Below are 20,654 nucleotides of genomic sequence, written 5' to 3'. Positions count from 1 at the left end.
CAGGGACCTGCGTGGGATGGAGCAACTAGAACCAGCCCTAGCGTGGGAACACTGGGGCCACACCCCCTCGCCGCTAGACCACGCCCCGCCACAACTAGCACCGCCCTCCACCACGGATCCCGCCCCTGTCTGGTCACGCCCCCGCCAGGCCGCGCCCCCGACGCCTGACCCGTGCCGAGCGCGAGTCATGTGCTCAGTCAAGATGGCGGCGCTCAGGGCGGCGGTGCTGGTGCTGCTGGGGCTGCGCCTGGGTTTCGCGGCTACCGCCGTCCCCCTGGTTATCTGGCACGGGATGGGTGAGCACGGACCGGTAACGGGGGGCGGGGCAGATCCTCCGGTAACGGCTCTGTGGGCGGGGCTGCGGGGCTTAGCTGGCCCGGCCCGCGGACGGGGCCGTGCTGGCACCCCAGCAGGCCCGAGGGGAGCTCGCCGGCCGCCCCCGGCCCCGGTCCGGTGTCCCCCTCCTCCGGACAGCCGGTTTCTGCGGAGGCTGGGAGGTGCTGACTCTACTCCCCCAGGCCTGTGTGTGCGTTGACGGATCCTGGCCCCGTTGCAGCAGGGGGGTCTTGGTGTGATGTGTGTGGAAGCGAGGTGAGGGCCTGGGCAGTGGTATGACGGTACTTCGCGACGTTCCTTTTCACAGGAGACAGTTGCTGCAATCCACAAAGCATGGGCTACATTAAGAAAATCGTGGAGAATAAAATACCAGGGATTTATGTTCTGTCACTCAAGATTGGAAGCAACCTGATACAGGTAACTAACTCTGTTGGCACTCACATTTCTGCTTCGCAGAGTGGTGGCCAGTGTGCGGATCTGAAAGTGCAATAGTTATTGCAGTCTTTGTTATTAATGTGGTTCTACAAGCATTGCTGTAGTGCTTTCCCTGCTATTTTTCTTCCTTGTGAAGTAAACAGCTTTGACAGGTAGAAACCAATAATGTCTAGATAATACCTGCAGAAAACAATTGGGGAAAACCAAATCCCTAGTCTGAATTGGATTTATATGCAAATCCACTGATTAGCACTCTCTCACCACTCCAGGTAATACAAAGGCATGCAATAAGATACCGTGCTAAAGCAGAGCTTTATCCCATGCCATCCTTTTTGATTTACAATCATTCATTCAGTATACATCTTCAGTATAGTAAAGATACAGACTTTTTCTGCGCCTTTGTATTTTGTGACAGTTTTGAGTAGCCCTACTGAATTTATTTAAGTAGTCTCTCAGGATAATGTGCAATGTATGTTATTTTCTGGGATCTGGAAAAGATGAGTGAAGTTTGATTTTTTTTTTTTTTTTTTAAATTATTTATATATATGTACAAAATCTGAAGGGACTCAAATTGTCAAGAAGTTTGGGGAAATACCACTGTTCCATATTTGCCAGGCAGAGTAGGAACAAAGACATGGTGAAGGGAAATCTCAAAATCTGAGTTTCACTTGTGTCATGTTGTGAAAGTTAACATCCTCTTTCAAAAGCAGAACTGTTAGTGGTCTATTTGCAGAGATTAAAATAGCGTAAGCCATTGTAAAGGTACAAGGTTTACTTTCTAATCTGGCTAATCCATCAGGATATGGAGAACAGCTTCTTTATGAATGTGAACGATCAAGTGAGAGAGGTGTGCAGCCAACTTGCAAAGGACCCTCACCTGAAAGGAGGCTACAACGCAATGGGCTTCTCCCAAGGAGGCCAGTTCCTGTAAGTTTACACTTCTGTTCCATTTCCAGTGATTTCTGTTGGGTTTTAGGTTCTGATTTAAAACTCTTTTGAAGTACTAAGCAGATGTAAACCGACAAACCCTTTTGTAACTGTAGGAGCACTCCAAAGGAGGCAAGAATGTGTTTACCTGTAGTCCTCCTCTACCAGGAAGGGTTAATTCTCTTTGCAAATGTTGCCCAAGTGCCTGAGCCCACGCAGTGGCAAGCTGAGAGCTGCATGTGAACCAGCATTGGTGGCCTGGGCATGCTGAGCGCCTTTATCTTTCTCCACAGGAGGGCGGTGGCCCAGAGGTGTCCTTCTCCTCCCATGCTCAATTTGATCTCAGTTGGGGGACAGCACCAAGGTAGTGTCCTCTTAAGCTACCTCACCTCCTAACTGCTGTGAAGGGTGGGAGGCTCTTGTTGGCAGGAGGAATGATTTTTTTTTTAGCCTCTTCCTAAAAACTGACTGTTTTCTTGTGAATTAAACTGTCCCTTTGCTCCTGTCTGAATCTGGTGATCTGCTTTGGCCCAGTTCTTAGCTGACCACATTAATTTCTGTCTTGGTCTTGCTTAACTGGCAATGAGAAGGGACCTTTGTAAGTAGGCGACTTATTGTCTGGGTTAGAATTCTTACATACTTTGGAAGCACTTGGGATTAGTTGTTTCTGGAGAAGAAATTTCTAACTACAGAGCAAAGCCTTTGTGAAACTAAGCCTTCTGCGTCACAAGGACATTTTACAATCAGCATCTGGAAGGCTAAAGCCCCAAGGAAAGGGAGGTGCTTTTTGCAGTAGATTAAAGAGGCAGTATGAAGTGGAATTTAAGAGGTGTACAGTTAAGAGTGGCTGGCAATGAATTTCAAATACTCTCCCCTGAGGTGTTGCATGGCTTGAGTCTATTTCTTCGTAGTGTAGTGGGAAGACCTGTAGGGAATCATCCTGAGAACTCCTGGGAACACACCAGGCGAGCTGGACGGTATTCTGCTTGTCTGCATGCCTCCATTCTCCAGAGCAATATGCTCAGCTCAAGAACATCATCCATTATCTTTGTGTGTAATAGTGCCCAGGGGCAGGAGGGCTATCTAATGAGATTGCAGGATTAAAGGCTGCCTTATTCCCTGGGTAATTCTTGCTACTGCTCTGTAAGAGGGTGGTTCTTTACCAGCTGGAGGGATTAAGGGATTTCAGTTCAGCTTACCGAGTTGTTACACATCTCCATACCCCAGGCGTGTACGGCTTTCCACGCTGTCCTGGCGAGAGCTCCCATATCTGTGACTGGATCCGAAAGACACTGGATCTGGGCGCCTACACACAAGCTGTTCAAGAGCAGTGAGTATATTCATCAGGCTGCAACGATGGTGGCTGGCCCCATCTGAGAAGCTCTGGGTTTCCAGTCTGATCTTTGGTTTCTCTCTTCTCCAGCTTGGTACAAGCAGAATATTGGCACAACCCTCTGAAGGAGGAGGACTACAGGAAAAACAGCATCTTTTTGGCTGACATAAATCAGGAGAGGGTAAGAACCTGGCTGATGATTAAATGCTAGCAGGAGATCAAAAGCCTTACCAGTGAGTTAATTCATGTTAGTTCTCCCTGGCAGTAGTTTTGCTGGAGTTTCAGGGGGAGCATTTTTTGCCCTGCATCCCAGGAGTGTACAAAGTGTTTTTGCTGGTAGATTTGTGGATGAGACTTGTCCGTGGCAGAGCAGTTCCTGTGTCACTGCACTCTTTTGGAGTGGTTGGTGTAGATATGTCACATGCTTAGGCCACCTATCACCTTTCAAGTGGGTGAATCCTCTCCCTCCCCTGGGAAGGCAGGGGAGGCCCATCCCCTCTTTACAGCCTGGGAGGAGGCTGAATGCCATGAGCACAATGAAGGGGGGCTGGTGACAGAAATGCACATTTCTGCCTCCTAGGCTGGTGCAGTCCAGGGTTTTGCAGGTGCAGGGCAAGTTGGAGTAGCCGGTTTCCCTGACTGTCTCACCAGGCTTTCCAGTGACTTGGATCTGTTCTCTGTTGCTTTCATCCAGGGCATCAATGAGACATACAAGAAAAACCTGATGGCTCTGAAAAAGTTTGTGATGGTGAAATTTCTCAATGATACCATGGTTGACCCTCCGATCTCTGAGGTGAGGCAGGCAGGGTGGGTGCTGCTTTTGGGTGGCGTTTTGGTGCTTTCTTGCTTGTTTCTGGTTTGTCCTTTGGTGGCAGAACTTGAGGTTAGCAAGGAGCACGCTGAGCACACACACAGGCCTGATACTGTGCTGTCTCTAGCAGAAGCTGGTGAAGGCCTGCTTATCTCCTGCGAGTCCTTCAGCAACTCTTTCCTTGTTTTTATTCTGACAGTGGTTTGGGTTTTACAAAAGCGGCCAAGCCAAGGAGACCATCCCGCTGAAGGAGACCTCGCTGTACACAGAGGTATGTTCTGCTGGGGGGTTTCTGCCGTTTCCACTCTATAGTGTCCCTGGGGCCTTGAGGAGCTCTAAACCCCACAGCTCTGTTCTTCTCACCATCTCTGCTGTTCCTGGGGCATTGCCTCCTCTCGCCAGTAGCTGTCTGGGAAGGCTTTTCTCTCCAGGCCAGTGGGAATTACAGTGGTGGTCTCACGCCTGGGTCAAGATCCCCTTCAGCACGTTTAATGAATTCTGCTCCTTTTTAAAGCCTTGCTGTAAGAGTCATCTGAAATGCCTTTTCCCCTCTATGAGGAGAAGCTTTGAAGAGCAGAAGTGGAACCCACTCTAGCCTGCCAGCCAGTTCTGCTGCAACAACAGTTTCTGACCATCCATGCTTTTCTCAATGCTGGGTTCCCCAGCTATTGCCAGTGTTTGGCTGTGGCAGGGCCCCAGGAAGCTATGGTCACACTTCTCTCTGCAGGATCGCCTGGGACTGCAGGAGATGGACAAAGCAGGAAAGCTGGTGTTCCTGGGGGTGAAAGGGGATCACCTGCACTTCTCAGAAGAGTGGTTTTACACCACTATCCTCCCCTTCCTCCAGTGAAGCTAAGGGGAGGCACCCTGTGAGAGCACTGGGGGGGGTCTACCACTGTAGTTAAAGCAGCTGGTACTGTGCAACAGCACTTTCTGTGTACAAGACTGGGGGGATCTGGGGAAGGGGAAGAAGAGGGGGTTTAGCTCAGCAGTTCCACAGTGTGGCACCTGCTACACTGCAGTAAGAAACCGGGATTTGTCTGGATGTAATAACACTCCAATATAGGTGGACTGAGCCTTGCACTAATTGTGAAGCACTCCACCCTGCACAGGCCCTGGTAAGTCTACTTCAGTTCTCAGAGCTGCAGCTGTGCTGGTCACTTGGTGATGGCAAAATAATTAGCTGCTTGAGAGGTTTGTGTTCCCTGTTCCTCGCAGGACACAATGGCAGTATTAACCAAAATCACTAGTTTAAGAATGCTGCATCTCTTAAGGGGATCAGCAAGTAGACTTACATGGCAGTATGCAAAGGAAAGATATTACAACCTCTCCTTCAAGATGGGGAAAAGGGCCAAATTTAGGGGTTTCTGGGAAAAAGGAGGGTTTTGAATTAAGTGGGTATTAACAGCTTGAAGAGTTTTCAACTAATGGCTTGTTTTATGCACTTTTGTACAGCAACTGAAATCAATAAAGAACTTTACATCTAACCAACTGAGAAAAAAAAAAAAAGGTGGGATTTGACAACTACTGACAATTTGATTCAAGGGGCAGTGAGGAAAGTCTGTACTTCCCCCTGGGGAAAGTATTCAAAGCAGTCTAGGCAGGGTTAGGCAGCAAAGGGCATCTTGTCCTACCCGAGGTCCTGTGTGCCCCCAAAGAGTAAGCCAGAGCCACTGTAATGAGCAAGTTGGCATTAACTTTATTCTATCTTCTGTATAATCTTAAGTACATAAGAAAGGTTTTTTCACAAGCCTCAGGAGAAGACAAGTACAAGTCACAGGACAGTCTCAAAATAAAAAAAATTGCATATTTTTTTTGTAAGTTTTGTCCTAGAGAAAAAGAACATTGACACTTTACAGAGGAAATGCATTTAAGATATGCTTATGCCACCCGAGGCATTGGAAAAATGAAGGTCAAAGCACGTGCAGCTCCCTTTATGGGTCAGTACAGTACTGTGTCTTAGATCCATCACTCTGCTCCAGGGCCCTGGAACAGAGGCTACAAGCTTCCACCAAAGTAAAGAGCCAAGCAACATGGGAAAGGGGAGGTTGAGAGGATTCGCTTTATGGGGACTGATTGCAGATGAGGAAGAGAGTGATGAACCAACTTGATCCAACCTGGGTATTCACAATACTGCACTACTGACCCTGGAATGAAGGAGACCCTTCCTCTGCAGGAGGGGACAGGTTCAGAAGAACTGCCCTGGAAGACTGAACCTGAGTTCAGCTGCTCTGAGAAGGAAGCCCTGGGGCAAAGATTTGCTTGTGAGGGTGGAGGACTCATGGAAATAAGAGATGCTCAGCTCCAAGCTACCAGCCAGACTGCTGGGGGGGTAACCGCAGTTACTCCACTGCAGTCTTCCTGTGGCACTGGTTAATATAAAGCCTCCTGTCATGGCACAATCAGAAATACACTGAGCTAGTAGGAATGATGAAAGAGAAATCAGGGTGGAATGCTACGGCCCAGGTCCTCAGCCTTTGGTCCGACAAAGCCATTCCCATGTCCTGTAATGCCACCAACTAGTACATAGAGCTGGAATTAGCAGCTTCTAGGACCTTCTTGAGACATCTGCCATAGCAACTGGGTACTCTGGACCCCGACAGACACCATTATTTGTTAAAAAGGGGACAACATTCCATTCCTCTCACATGAACAGTTTGCTTAAAGGCAATACAAAAAAACCCCGAACAACGCTCTGAAAGCCAACTGCCAGTACTGGCTGTGAAGTTCACCGAAAATCTGACTTGATAATTGGTGCAGTTAGATCAGACAAGGGGAGAAAAAAAAAACAAACCCAAAACAAAACAATACACCTTCCTGCTAATAGATGTGGACAATAACTGACCCGCCACCTACACCAAACCCCAGGCAGAGGTATTTCAGTGACGGCAGGTAGCTGTGTCTCTCGGGTAGAAGAGAAGCAGTTTGAGAGCAGAAAGGTACAAGAAATCTAAGAGAATCATCTGAAAGCAGATTTGTCCCACAGCAGGGCCAGGGGAGGGCATGAGCCTTGGAGCTTTTCTGCTTAACCAGCAATTTCCGTCACGGTGGTAACCAACTTCTGACCGTTCCACACTGTCTTGAACTGTTCTGGGACAGGGAATTCAGTCTGGAGGGTAAAAATAGAAATCTGTTGTCAAAAATCAGTTTGAGACTAGTAACTCCTCCCACTGCTTTAGGCATTTCTTTTCTTAGATACATGCTGTGTCCCTTCCTGTACCACAAACACTGCCTGTTCTGCCCCCAAGAAATCCTGAAGAAACAGCTCTCACAGAAAAGTATCTCACTATAAAGACAAACAACTCGAGCTGCTGCTTTTAACATCTGATCATCATTTGTGACCTCTGAAGTCTAGAGTCTAGAATTGTCCCTCCAGATCTCACTGTAACCGACATTCCCTGCAGGGCTCAAAATACGAATCCCACCCTGCATTACCCCAATCCCAAGCAGACCTCCACAATGATCTCAAAACTAACACTTACAAAGTCACCACCCTCTGTGGGAATAAGGACATTCATCTCTGATGACTTGGCACTGACGATTTCACAGTCTAGGGAGTTCTTGCTCAGATACACGTGGCAACCGTCTGTCTTGTTGATGGAAATTGTTGGCACTTTACCCATTACCTAGCAGAGCGGTCAAAGCAGCAGTTAGAGGAGCATTATTTTGAACTGGGCAACCACAACGTTTTTCTTTTGTGCTTGCCTTCAAGGCAAGAGGTTTGACTCCAACCCGCCCACCGCAGACACACTGGATTCCAGTACGCCCGCCTTTGGCAAAAATCCAAAGTTATTTCTTGTTTTGATCTCTTTAGAACAAAGCTACAGTGAACGCTGGACAAGTTGACCATCCCAAATCAGATACCAGAACTGGAATCAGAGTAGATTCTACTGCTGGCCTCCTACTTCAGCAGTCATATCATGCTGCCCACCTCACAGAGACTAATCTTTTACCTAGAGCCCTGAAGCAGCCCAGTGAGGCAAATTTCAGCCCCTTCCTAAGGGCTGGGCAGGGTGAGCTGCAGAGCAGTAGGACAGATGGCGTTTCATGAATGTTCTCCACAGATGCACATTCCTATTCCGGAAATAAAACTACTCAAAGGAGCAGATGCTACAGACGCCCTGTTGTACAGTGCAGCAGTCACTCCCCAGGCAGAGAACAGGTTGCAGACACTCACCTGAACTTTAACGTCCCTGCTGTTTATGATCTCTACAATGCCCACCACGTCATCGAACACCAGACCTAGCTTCTTACAGTTATCTGCAAAGAAAAGACAGATTAAGTCAGAGAAAGTTTTTGGAGATTCAGCCTTCTGCGAACAGACCAGCACACAGAAGCAGTTTTCAGGGTTTCTCCACTTACCGAGGGTGATGGAGTTGATCTTGCCTTTGATTTGGAGTGTACTATTTGTGCACTTGAAAACATATGCTACCTGTTTCAACTCTGTGTCGCTGATTACCAGGTTAGTGGCATTCTCCTGGTTTTCCTGAAAAGGCAGCAAAAATGCCCTTTATTTTTGGAATGCAGACCAATTAGTCCATGTGAACAGCAGGGCACTGCAGACCCTTTAAAAGCAAACTGCATGTGCCTTCGGGCTGGTGCCTCTTACAAGAAAGGTCCTCAGGAGACCGTCCTTCCCTCCTGCAAAGCTCCCATCCCTCAAATCCACTCATGCCAATGCCAAGCACTCACCACTCTCCACTTTTTGCCCTCTAATTCTAGCAGCGCAGGTGCCTTCGGAGAGGTTTTTTGGGAGGGATTAGCATTACAGGCTGGTTTGGGAGCAGTGAAAGGCTTAGGTCCACTTCTCACAGGACCCCCTTGGTTCTTCAGTGCTGGATTCTTGTGGGTCTTCATGTCATCTGAAACATGTCTTAAGCCTGCAAGAGAAGTCAAACCTGAGATCCAGCTCTCCTCCAAGAATGCAGTTTCACAAACACCAGACATCAGGGATTACAACAACCAGCACGATAACATTTTTCAAAATGCACATTATTGAAACTGGGCCTAAGTTGAGCCCAAGCACAAGTGACAGCAAGTGAAAGAGGGAACAAGAAACACTGATGCAATATTGACGAGAACATAAGACGTACTGTAGAACCAGAAGACACCGGCTCTTCTACTCTGCAGCCGGTAAAAGCCTTGAGCCAAGCACCTCACTTTTGTTTCACGTCTATCCTGATACGCTAACCAGGTAACACACAAAAGGGGTAAGTCCTGTGCAAATACGAATAGGTGCAATAGGAAATGTGCAGGCAACCAAAGGGTTCCCTCTCTCTGTTCCAGCTAGAGATTAATCTCTTGCTACACCTGACCGATGAGGCTGAGAATGCTAACTCAGATGTGCTCCCTTTGTCCCTGTAACTGCCTCAGGGCTGCTTCTGGCTCCCAGCACCACACTCAGACCGGATGGTCTTTTGTTACTGCAAGCGTACTTTCTAAGCAGGTGTATTGAGGGACAGAGGCAAAACAAGGATTTGCAGCACAACAGTACTCTCGCTTGTGGCTGCCCTCCCTCCGCTAGCTACTTCCACCTACCAGAGGTGATGCCTTCTCCCCGATTGATCTGGGCGAAGAGCGCGGAGCGGGAGGCAGAGTCATCTGTGCTAGAGCTTGTGGGGGCAGGAGCAGGTGGGGGAGGAGGGCCTGGTGGGGGAGGCGCAGCCCCGGCTGGGGGAGCGGATGGTGATTTAGCCCCTTCTGTTGCTACAGGACCCTGTAAGAGGCCAGCAAGAGGAAAGGCGATTGCACAAGCTCCATATCTGCTGCAATAATCATGCAATACTCATCTAAGAAGCTCCTGCAGATGTAGCCAGCACTTACCGTTTTGCTCCAAGTCAGCCCTGTGGTGTGATACTCTTTGATATAGGCCTGCAGTTCTGTCCAGATACTCAGATAAGCTTTCACCCAGTCCACTTGCTTTTTATCTCTGAGGACACAAGGAGGTCATGAGGAGTGAGCAGGTGCATTTGCCATTAAAACCCAAGGACTACAGTTAGTTCTTTACATCTCTCCACCTCTCAGCCTACAGGCAAGACACAGCTGGACCAGCATGGCAGCCTTGCACCTCCAGCGCTGCATTCTAGCTTCAGTATTAATCTTGCACCTGCAGGCAGAAGGCCACAAGCCTGCTCTGCCCTGTAACCCATTTTAATTGAGGAGTCTGGTACTTCCAACAAGACCCATTCCTGAGGCACAACTTGCTGTCCTGGGAAACAGTTCAGCCACCAGATGATGCTGAGACAAGAGCAGCAATACATTTGCTACTAGAGATTCCAGCTGCAACATGAATGCAAGGAACCTTGTCTAAGGATCAGGGAAGAACAGCTAAAGTGAGGCTTTATAAATACGCCCTGCCTTTAAAAAGAAAGAATTAAAGACCAAGGCAGCTGTGGTTAGACACTGGAGTAGCCCCTACACACCCAGTTAGCTGTGTTCAATGACATCTTTAAGAGAGAAGGTGAACTTACACATCCTTGTACTCCTTGAGGATCCGGTTGGTATAAAACATGGCAGCATCAGTCATTTCCTTCACATAAGGACCAGGCTTTGGAGCCTAAAGAAGAAAGAACACATTGGCATGGAACAGCTGACCAGGGAGCCAGACTTTTCTCACCAGCCCAAGGAAACCACTTCCTACTGGAATTCTTACCATGGCCACCCAGCCCAGGGCTGGGATGCTCTCGCTGACTGCCGATAAGTGATTGAACAGTTTGCTACCACGGTTCTTCTCCCTGAAATTCTGCACCACCTGGATTTGCTCTGAAATCGGTTTCAGAAGTGATGAGAATGCATTCTGCAGAACAAGAGGGACAATAACAATTAAGTATATTAGTATTGCCCTGGAACGGCTGCACATCTTCATGGGCGGCTCTGCTGAGATGATGGTCACTCGGAGGAAGATTCCAACTGGCACAAGTTACTGCTACAGCTCCTGTCCAGGCTTGGCCTTCCCCACAAGCAAAGCTCCGTCCCACAGCCTCGCTCCTCCAGGGCTGAAGTCATAGCTCCCAACCGGATTGGTACTATGGGAGTACGCCAAGAACTGTGACTCATGTTCAATCCAAGAGACACTGACAGAGCTTGTTAGTAACGAGGACTGAAATAGCATTTGCCTTTCCTGGATTCTTTTGTTCCAAGACAGTTTGTCAAATTTTTCCTCTCCTTTACAAACCCTTAGAGAAAGGGGTGCTATGCAGGTTTTTGTAGTTTGAGATCTATAGCCTGCATTACAATCAGAGTTGCAGCAAGTTCTCAATTCAGCCTATCAAGCTAGACTTCAGGATTCAAGCTACTTCTCAAGTCAATCCAAGCCTTTAGTATTTGGATGATAAAAATTGTTTGTGTGTTGCCCACTAGGAATGCCGACTGAAAGTGCTTATAAGTCTTCCGAGGTCAGAGCAGAGCAGCCAATTACATGTTTCCAGAGATGCCTCTTAGGCAACTTTTCTTTTCTTTAAGATCAGAAAGTCTCCTGCTGGTGGCACCAGTGAGGGACAAATTTGAGGAAAACTTGCTTTTCAAAGCCTTGGCTTTTCCTTTTGCTGTCCCTTCCCCTGTTTAGATAAAAAAAAAGAGTTTCCGAGCACCACTGGCCAGGCTACACTTTCAGAAGCTCCAGCCTAGTGCCACTGTTGAGTAACAGGATGGGGAAATTCTTTGCCACAAGTTCATACATTTTGCATTTTAAACTGGCTACTCCAGAACCAACTAGACTCCTGCAAGACAACCTGCACAAAGACCTAGATTAAGGTTGTTCTTTGTTCATAATCCTTTATTTAAATAATGTATCAGTGGAATTTATAAGCAGATTCTCAGACTAGAGGCTATGCAGAGCAGCATCCTGGCAAGCCTAGTGAAAGATAAACAACCCTCCAATGCTGACTTTGGGGGAAAAAAGATGCAGATATATTTTGCAGTGAATAAGAAAGTAACACAGAAATCCAGCTACCACAATGTAACAGTAGAAGCCATGACTGAGCCAGATAATAACTGCAAAGAAAAGCAAGGTGGGATCCTGTTGCTCAGGAAAAACAGTTCTCAGCAGGGAAAAGCCAATGCATTCAGGATCAGATTCTCAGTCACACACCCTGCTGAGAAGCAGCAGCCTAGGCTAAAGTGTTAAATTACTTGCTAAGGACAAATCAATCCTAAAAGCCTAGCTATTATTCAGAGGCCATTCAATAGAGACAAGTGTCTGTTATACTTCAGGAGGAGTTTGATGCCTGAAAGTCTATAAGCATCACGCAATGAAAAGCACACTCTACGCAAATCCCACTGTGGCTCCTGTCTCAGACAAGTTCCTGTCTGCAGGCTGCATCCTCAAGGAACAGTGATTGTGTGGTGTTGGTGCCAGGTGAAACTTGAGACAGATGCTGTGAGATGACACTCACAAGCTGCTCTGACAGCTACAGAAAACTTTTTGCTCTAATGACTGGAAAATGCCAGTTCTGCAGCTCTAAGAATCAACCTCTGGAATTCTGCTCAGTGTTGGGTGAGCACCCAGAATAGTTCACACTTGCAGCAAGTGCCACCACATGGATGCAAGCATCTCCAGTTCTCCTTCGGTTCCTGTTTTGGAGCAACTGTAACAGCCCAGATTCCCCTACACTTCCAGTCATCTCCAACTCTGAGGTAAGAGCATACAAGGTTACTGGTAAGTGATTTCCCAGACTTACCTCTGCTGGCTGCTGATGTTGAGATGCTGTCACCAGAAGAGCCCTCTCACTCATCAAGCCCACATGAACCATCTCAGCCTAAGAATAGAGAGAAAAATGAGAGCACTTCCCTTGTACCCAGCGTAACGCTAACAGTCATTCAAGCTCCCGCTGCCTGCAGTTCCTAGTCTGTAAGAAAGCAGCTATGCTGATCTCAAAGCATATATTCTTGGAGACACCCATCCTCAGACAAAACTCAGAAGACTGCAACAGCTCTTGGGCTGGGTAGTTTACAGGCCTCCTAAAGGCACACACCAAAGTCTGTAAAGAGAGCTAAGCACCTAACTACCAAAGATTTCAAGAAGGAGGTTTGATTCATCGTGTGTGTGTAGGTGGCAATCTGCTGGAGGTTATCTGGGCGTCTGCATCTGTTTTGAATCCTCAGGGATTACAAACATCCTAGGATATGGTGCTAAAGGAATGCAAACACTGACAGCAAACTTGGCCCTTAACAGCCCTGAAGGACGAGCAGCATCTATTTAGAGCGGAGGGAGAAGAACGTGAGTCCTTACATGCTTCTGCACATCCCCGCCAACTTCTTTGCTGATCTTGATGTATTCAGCTACTGGGCCAGCCAGAAGGGCATCAAAAGCCTGCACGTACTGAGCCACTCCTGCAGAGAAGGAACCAGAGCACAGGTATCACCGAGAGGCACCGGGTGCGCTCCTGGGCTGGGAGCACTCACATACATGCGCTGCGCTCCTGGGCTGCACCTCCCACCCGCTCCACACTGAACCTTCCCCCCCGGGTCACATCGACTGAACGCAGGAGGCTCAGCCCGAAGGACACAGCTGAACGCAGACGAGGGAAGCGCTGCAGCCACAGGAAATCCTTATCTTAGCAGGACGGTAACCGCAGGCCTCTTTGCGTTTGCGCAGTATCTGCTGCAAAAGTCACTTCCCCTCTGTGCACAGCCAGTTCATCTAACAGCCCTTTGCATGCCCTGCATGAGCACTGCCTGCTCTGCAACAGCTACCGCTGATGTCCGATGCTTCAGCACAGGGACTCCAGAGAGATGCTGCTGCTGGGGAGGTGCTTTGGGCCTTACCTTTGGAAGAGCCATCTCCACACATGCCAGGTCCTTGGTACACCGTCTCCAGGCGCTCCACAGCCTTCTCCAACCGTTCAACCAGTCTTTCCATATCTACCGCTGTCCACAACCTGCACAGAGAGCATACAATTATTCACATCCTCTGACAGTATGAAACTCATATGCCAAATATTGAGGAGGGTTTATCAGCTGTCTGGTACAAGCTCTGCCAGTTCCAGAAGAATAATTTCTGCCTAGCTCTGCACTCTGATGATGGACAGCAGGGTACCCTCACATTAGCAAGGACGTTTGGATTACACAACAGCTATGCATGTAGCAACTTTCTATTGCCACAGTTACTCCTTAATGGCCACATAGTTTCTATTCCATTGTAAGGACTTCTTACACGTGTAGGAATACAAAACTTTCATCTTCTAACCTTGTATTGACACCACTCTATAAAACAGAGGTCTGCACAGAATCTCACTGCAGCCAATTCTTGGCCAAAGTCCCAGCTGTCACCATATAGCAAATCAAGTACAACTGTTTCGCTGGGAGTTCACACACTTCAGGTTAGAACTAGTGGTTTTGATTCTCCAAAAGCATCCACAGGGACCTCCCGGAGTCTTGAATTCCTCCAAGGCACATCTATAACTCCAGCATTGCTACAGTGTAGAGCATCAGTGTGCAGAACGAGCCACCCTGGCACATGCTAAGATGAGCAGCTGCACAAGCTACGAAGGCATAGCTGCTTCTACAACAATGTGCCCCTGTTCATATTCTCCCTCTACAGGCTTTGGTATCTGAACTGCAGAACCTACTCTGCAGGCACTGCACAGGAAAGTGATTTAGGTAAGCGAGTCATTTGTAGTGTCTCATCTGGAAAAGTCTTAAGAGTCATATAAACTTTCCATTAATTACTGCTTTGCAGAGACTGTGCACCAAGGAGCAAGACAAGTCATGCTCCAAGCACACTAATGCACAGAGAATGCAGGGAGGGAGTAGCAAGTCACCAATTGCATTTTTATCTTATCACCACTCATTGAAAGATTTTACGATATGAATCACGATTATGTCCTGAACACAACTTCCTTCTTATTGCAACAGCCTGCAAGAGCTCAAAACCCCGCCTGAAGGAGAATGTCCTTCCCAGCACATTCCCCAGCATACCCAAAAAGGAAGACAGGGTTTACCCAGCTGCGTTGACAAACTGATACTAGATCTCCCTCAGAAACAAAACCTGAAGTCCTAACTAGGGTTTTGCTTTTGCTCACAAGCCTTCTCAGCCCTGCTCTAAAGTGCATGTTTTCACCCAATTTCCAGAGGATGTGGGGCAGATCCAGCATTAGTCATGAACGGCACTGATGTCACAAGACAAAAAAGGCCATTTTCCACCCCTCTTTTGCCTGCTTGCATGAGGAGAAGCAGCACTGATGAGGGGGGCAGGGGGGTGGGGGAGGCGAGGGAGAGGCCACCCCCCTTCCAAGAGGAAGAAAGCGGTTTCCTCCTCTATGCAAGAGTAAGCCAGAGGAGATACTGTGCATAAGACTGGACAGCAGTAACTGGATGGCTTCCAGAGACAAAAAAGTTCAGAGAGGCTGAAACTTGTGGGCGGTCACCCATATAATCAACAGTAATGAATACCTTTTTTTTTTTTTTATTCTGTACAATGTAGAAATCCTGACCACAGGATCGTCAGCGCTCTGCTGCAGCCGAGGACAAAGCATCCAGAATGGGGCTCACGTCTTCAAGTGGGAGCGCAGCCAAGAGCGGGGCTCTGCCTCCCCCGCTCTCAGCACACTAAAAGAAGGGTGGTTTTTTTCCCCCAAAAGAGCCACCTGTTAAAGAAACTCTCCCATGCTTCAAGAGTGCAGCAAGATAGAGGGGTGTTAACGCAGGGGTTTCAGGAAGGACACCAGGTTTACAGAGTGTCGGGCAGACAAGCTGCTGTTCTGCACCACTGATCCCCATCACATTCCACACGAGGCTCTAATCTGATCAGCCCCATTACCGAGTCGCAAACTGCACTTCAAATCAGGATTACAAACCAGAAAGTCCAGATGGAAAGCTGCTTCCAACCCCCAGCAATAAAACATGCTGTTGCGAGGAGCATATCGCATCAGTTCTAGATACGCTGTCAGGATTAATGTCCTTTAACAAGAAAGTATTCCTTGAGATTCAGATTCCTTCCAATCTCCTTGCCATTTGACACACCCTTCCTGGGTTTCCCTGACAGAAGCCATAAACTCACAGTGCTCAATACCAGCTTTGTAAACCTTGTGCTATCTGGCAGATGGTGAACTCCTTTTAATTTCTGTTTAATGGGCAGCATTAGGACAATTTGCAAGGTAAGTCACTTGGTAAATTGGCAGCAAAATCAGAACTAAGTGCAGGCAGCACAAAGTCCTAGAGCAGACAGCTATACCTCAGTCACTCCTCACTAAAGCAATCTTGACTCACCCTTACTATGCTCTTTGCCATGTGGATGCAGCTTTTTCTGCTACCTACATACCATCCAGAAAGAAGTAAAAAGATTTAGTTGTAACTAACATCAACAGCCAGAGTTTGCAATCCAGAGATTAACATTTAGCAAAGGGGAAAAAAAAAAAAAAAAAGATCACAAAGTAGACCTGTTTGGGCTACATCTAAACAGTGTTTTGTCTATCGATCACTTCAAATGCGAAATAATTTGTCACTAAGCAACAAACTGTCTTCATGGATCTCAGTACAGTACATATAATCGGATCTCATTTGCCTTCTTTAAACAGGAAGCCGAGACACACAGATCACCAAAGAGTCATTTTTGTTCAGCACATCCTCCTGTGCTCAGGAGGAATGAGAAAGGATTTCAAGCTACTCTGTGCTTGCAGCCAGGGGTTAGAGTTCTCCAGCTGACAGAAGTGGAGTTGAGATGAAGCTCTCCCTTTTGGGACTATAATGCAGGATTTAAATCTAGGTCTTGTTTAAATTCAATTGAACTTTGATTACCAATGGAGCGGAAGCTATGGACTCACAGCAAACACACATTTCACCCTGGGCCAGAAAGTCCATTCATTTTCATAGCACATTTGGTTAATCTATTAACTAGCCTTTATTTCCATCAAAGCTTGGGAACATGGTTTTGAACACACTGTACAGCAAACAGGCTTTCATCTACAACTAGACTGTTTTGATATACTGATCAGAGCAATAAAGGGAAGGGATTTTATTTGTAAGAACACTAGCTATCCCAAAGCCAATCCTGTGCAACAACACAGTAAGAGGAGTTTCCTGTTTGGAGAATATCAAGGAGTCGGCACGTCCTAGCCAAAGGCCAGTCCTCAGAGGAGTGAGCAACTTCTCATAAAACCAGTATAAATGAAATTCTTCCGGTTGCCTGAGACAGCACACTAACCTGGGTCCTCACTTAGACATTCTGGAAGACACAAATGTTAGTTTTATAGCCAAAGCAAGCCAAACCTACGCCTCTGTTCAGATTCAGCTTTTGTGAAGCCCAACAAACTGCTGTCAGCAACGTGAAATTTGCATCAGCTACTTCCTGTTTCTACAGGCAAAAGAAATAAAGATGGGACAACTAAATTAAGAACATACCACAGTTTATTTCTGAGCTGACACTGGAATATCTCAGGGGATCAGCTACCAGATGATTTCCAACATTTATATCTTCTAAAAGCCCAAAGAATTTTTTTTTTAAACAGTTCAGCTCATCAAGTAAGGAATTATTTGAAGCAAGACAGGACTCAAATGCCTGAATTTAGTCAGTTGTCAGGACCAGCCACAAACACAAGACAGCTATTGCTAGTCCCAGCAGCTGCCAAGACAGAGATCTCTGCTGTTTATAGTACAACAATACTTGTTGACATTGCTCCAGGACCCATGGTGGCTACTTCTGGTATTTCAGATCTACTTTATTTAGAAAACCAAAAGTGCTTTAAAAAAAATAAATCCATCTGGACCCTATTTAAGCTCTCCCAAATAACAAATCCTACTGAAGTCATTAAAAATATTATTTGGTATTTTTACTCAAACATTAAGAGATGGTTAAAGTATCACTTCGCTCTGCACTAGAGCAAGCGCAAGGACTCCTTTTTCTTCACAATTATATGAAATAGGAGATTTGCACTTGCCAGACTCTGTTGCTATGCTCCTCTCATTTCCATTCCCTGCCAGGGCGATGAATCCACCAGGGAAGTAACTGAGGATCTCAGATCTAAGCTAAATTGGATGCAGTACCAAGCTCCATATCAGGAATTCAGAGCATCGAACCTCGTCAGCATCCCTCCTGAGCTGTGCCTGCTCAAGCAGAGGCTGCTTGGCTGAACTTTGTTACATGAATAATAGGGGGTATTTTTGGCTTTCAGAAAGCTCAGCGATATTCCAGGGACACAAGGATCGCATCAGGAAGAGAAAGGGAATACAGCAGTTTCTCGACGCCACGGATTCCTGGTTTTTCAGTTTTCCCAGGTCTTGGGGAATTCCAGAAGCCGATGCCTGAAATCCTGTGACCTGACGCATGAAACGCCCAATACCTTTTTTTTTTTTTTCATTTCACTATCACAAAATCCAAAGCAATCACACCTTTATCCCATCCTAATCACCACCGAAACACAAAAGGCAGAAGCCAGCAACAGGCTGAGGACGAGAACCGCCCCAACCCCAGCAAGATGGAGAGAACAACCTGGAAGCACAAACTACAGAAACACCCTCGCTTCAGGCTGCGCCGAATCAGTCCTGTCGTGGAAAGCTGGATATATCACCTGGGCACACACCCCCCCACCGCCCGAGGGAGTCATCCAGGAGCTGCCAGCCCCGGTAACCGCCCCCCCCCCCGCGGCTTCCAGGGGAGGGAACCGGGGCAGGATTAACCCCCCAGGTTGTGGGGTGCAGGTACAGGACCCCCCCCCCCCAGCCCGCCCTTCCACCGGGACAGCGTACCCCACCGCAACGGGCCGAGCGGCGCCGGTGGGGATGGACCGGACCTCGGTAATTTGTGTGTCCGTGTCCGTGTCCCCCCCCCCCCCGCCGTCCCGGGGAGAATTCGGGTGCTGAAACACCCCCGGGCCCGGCCCCCCACGGCAGGAAACGCCTCCGCTCCGGCGCAGGAAGCCCCACGGAGGCCCGAAGCCGCCCCGCCCGATGCCACGGGTGGCGGCGGACCCCGGTAATAACCCCGTCGGGGGAGTTTTCACCGTTTCGTGACTAAATTCACCCGAAAACACCGCTTTTAACGGATTTAACCCCAACAGCCGGGCCGGAGCCCCTCCCGTCTCCCTGCGCCCACCCAGCGCGGCTCCAGCAGCGGCGGACGGAACCGCCTCCCCCTCCCTCCCCGTTCCACCGAGCCCAAGCGGGCCCGACCCATCACCGGTGCCCCCCGGCCAGCCCCGGCGCGGCCGCTGCCGGCTCCCCCACCGGGAGTTTCGTCCCACTGATACCGGCTCCGGAGCAGGGTCGGCATCCCCGGCGGGGACCCGAGCCGAGCCCCCCGTTCCCCGCTCCGGCGCTCACCTCCCCGCCGCTCTCCCGCTCCGCCGCCGCCGCCGCCCGGCGCCGCCCAGCACCCCCCGCGCTCCGCCGCTTCCGGCCCCCGCCCCGCGCACCGGAAGTACGCACAGCGCGGCGCGGCGCCGGCGGGGAGGAACTTTGGTCGGCCACCGCCCTGTGATTGGCGGGTGGGGTTAGGGGCGTGGTTAGAAAGAGTGAGGGGTGGGGCTAGAGGGGCGGGGTCTTCCTTGGGGGTGGGGCCACGAAGGTGCCCGGGGCGGTGGGGGGGGGGCCAGGACCCCCATGGAGCACCGGGACCCCCGGAGAGGGGCTGGGGGGGGGTCTCCGGGATCCTGGAGGTGCCCGAGGCCCCCACAGAGGGGCTGGAGGAGCCGAGAGCTCCAGGGGGGGCAGTTGGGACACCCCCCCCCCCAGGGCAGGTCTGGGGGAGGGCCGCGGTCCCCCCAGGAGGGGCTGTTGGGGTCCTCAGGAGGTCTGGGACCCCCCCGAGAGGGGTTGGGGGTGGTTTTGGGGTGTTGGGAGGAGGCAGGGACCCCTGGGAGAGGGGTTAGGCTGGAGGTTGGGGCCCTAGAGATGTGGCTGGGGGGCTGCAATTTGGGCCCCCAGGGTGGGGCTAGATGGCATGAGCCCCCCCCCCTTGGGGAGGGGGATCGTCCTGGCCTTGCAGGGACAGGGCTTGGCTGGGGAGCAAGGCAGGCTGGGCTGGGGCTACAGAGGAGGTGGAAGGGAGACATGGGGTCCTCCTGTCCCTCAGGAATGGCATCTGGCTGCGTCAGGGGGAGCTGAGGTCAAGGCCCCTCCAAGATACGTCTGGTGGGCGTGGGATGGGAGAAAGGCCCTTCTGGGGAACTGCTGACAGTCGAAACAGCTACACCCTTACACAGGGAAAATCCTGGGGGGCTCTGTGCCAGGGTTGGTCGTCATTGCTGGCTCTGTGCGGCAAAGATGGTTTTACTTTTGGTGCGTGCTGGCTCACCCTGAGCATGAAACGACTCCTACAAGGCTGCTGTGCTTCTGGGGGTACAAAGCGCTTTGGAGCCTCACGCTCACAGACCCTCTTTGATCCAAGGGTCTCGAAGCACTTGGCAGAGGATGGATAAATATTGTTGTCCCAGCTTTGTTGCTGGAGAGACTGAGACCGGGGCAGTCAAGGGAAAAATAACTTGGAGTCAGGAAAAGGTCCCTGGAGTCAACACGGGATTGTTCCCACAGAAAGAAGGCTCCACTGTCTGCTTTTACCATTGGGGCAAGACTTGCTCTGAAAAGGTGTTTGCTGCTACAGTTAGAGAAAGGGCAGCAGTTGGCCCTGCCTGCTGCAAGGGACCTGGAGCTTTGCTCTGTGTTTTTCAGTCCCAGCAGCCCTGGGGAGGGAGTTGAAGCCGCCTTCAGAGCTGGGGGGTCTGTGCAGACAAACAGACGGAGCATCTGTCCCGGCGAGGGCTGGGACACGTTGACAGGATGGGAAGGAGGAGAAAACCCAGCAAGGTCGGCTGACTTTACCACCGCTTCCTGCCCTCTGCTCCGCTACCATAGATGGTCACATCTGCTGCAGCGCAGGGT

The 20,654-nt window shown here is 49.4% G+C and overlaps 2 protein-coding genes across 3 annotated transcripts; one reads left to right on the top strand and one right to left on the bottom strand.

Moving 5' to 3' along the window:
• Window position 1: 1 nt before the first annotated feature.
• On the top strand, window positions 2-5,329 carry PPT1 (palmitoyl-protein thioesterase 1). Its single transcript, XM_030038259.2, has 9 exons — window positions 2-296; window positions 644-753; window positions 1,571-1,698; window positions 1,992-2,062; window positions 2,926-3,028; window positions 3,122-3,212; window positions 3,726-3,824; window positions 4,042-4,113; window positions 4,570-5,329. The coding sequence occupies exons 1-9, from the start codon at window positions 17-19 to the stop codon at window positions 4,690-4,692; spliced, it is 1,077 nt and encodes a 358-aa protein (XP_029894119.2). The 5' UTR covers window positions 2-16; the 3' UTR covers window positions 4,693-5,329.
• A 189-nt stretch (window positions 5,330-5,518) lies between these two features.
• On the bottom strand, window positions 5,519-19,147 carry CAP1 (cyclase associated actin cytoskeleton regulatory protein 1). Of its 2 annotated transcripts, none has more exons than XM_030038244.1 (13): window positions 19,098-19,147; window positions 13,608-13,720; window positions 13,072-13,172; window positions 12,521-12,598; window positions 10,495-10,638; window positions 10,313-10,398; window positions 9,666-9,771; window positions 9,381-9,558; window positions 8,535-8,722; window positions 8,205-8,328; window positions 8,020-8,102; window positions 7,325-7,468; window positions 5,519-6,951 (listed from the first exon to the last, which is right to left on the bottom strand). In XM_030038244.1, exons 2-13 carry the CDS (start codon window positions 13,699-13,701, stop codon window positions 6,868-6,870), a joined length of 1,410 nt encoding a protein of 469 aa, XP_029894104.1. In that variant the 5' UTR covers window positions 13,702-13,720; window positions 19,098-19,147; the 3' UTR covers window positions 5,519-6,867. The 2 variants fall into 2 exon arrangements, with proteins under 2 accessions (XP_029894104.1, XP_040985081.1); XM_041129147.1 differs by lacking the exon at window positions 19,098-19,147 and adding an exon at window positions 19,025-19,062.
• Between the last annotated feature and the right edge of the window lie 1,507 nt (window positions 19,148-20,654).

Source organism: Aquila chrysaetos, chromosome 16 (assembly GCF_900496995.4).
Source record: "Aquila chrysaetos chrysaetos chromosome 16, bAquChr1.4, whole genome shotgun sequence".
Lineage (NCBI taxonomy): Eukaryota > Metazoa > Chordata > Aves > Accipitriformes > Accipitridae > Aquila > Aquila chrysaetos.
Note: the sequence above shows the minus strand (reverse complement) of the source record. Positions and strands in the feature narration are given on the sequence as shown.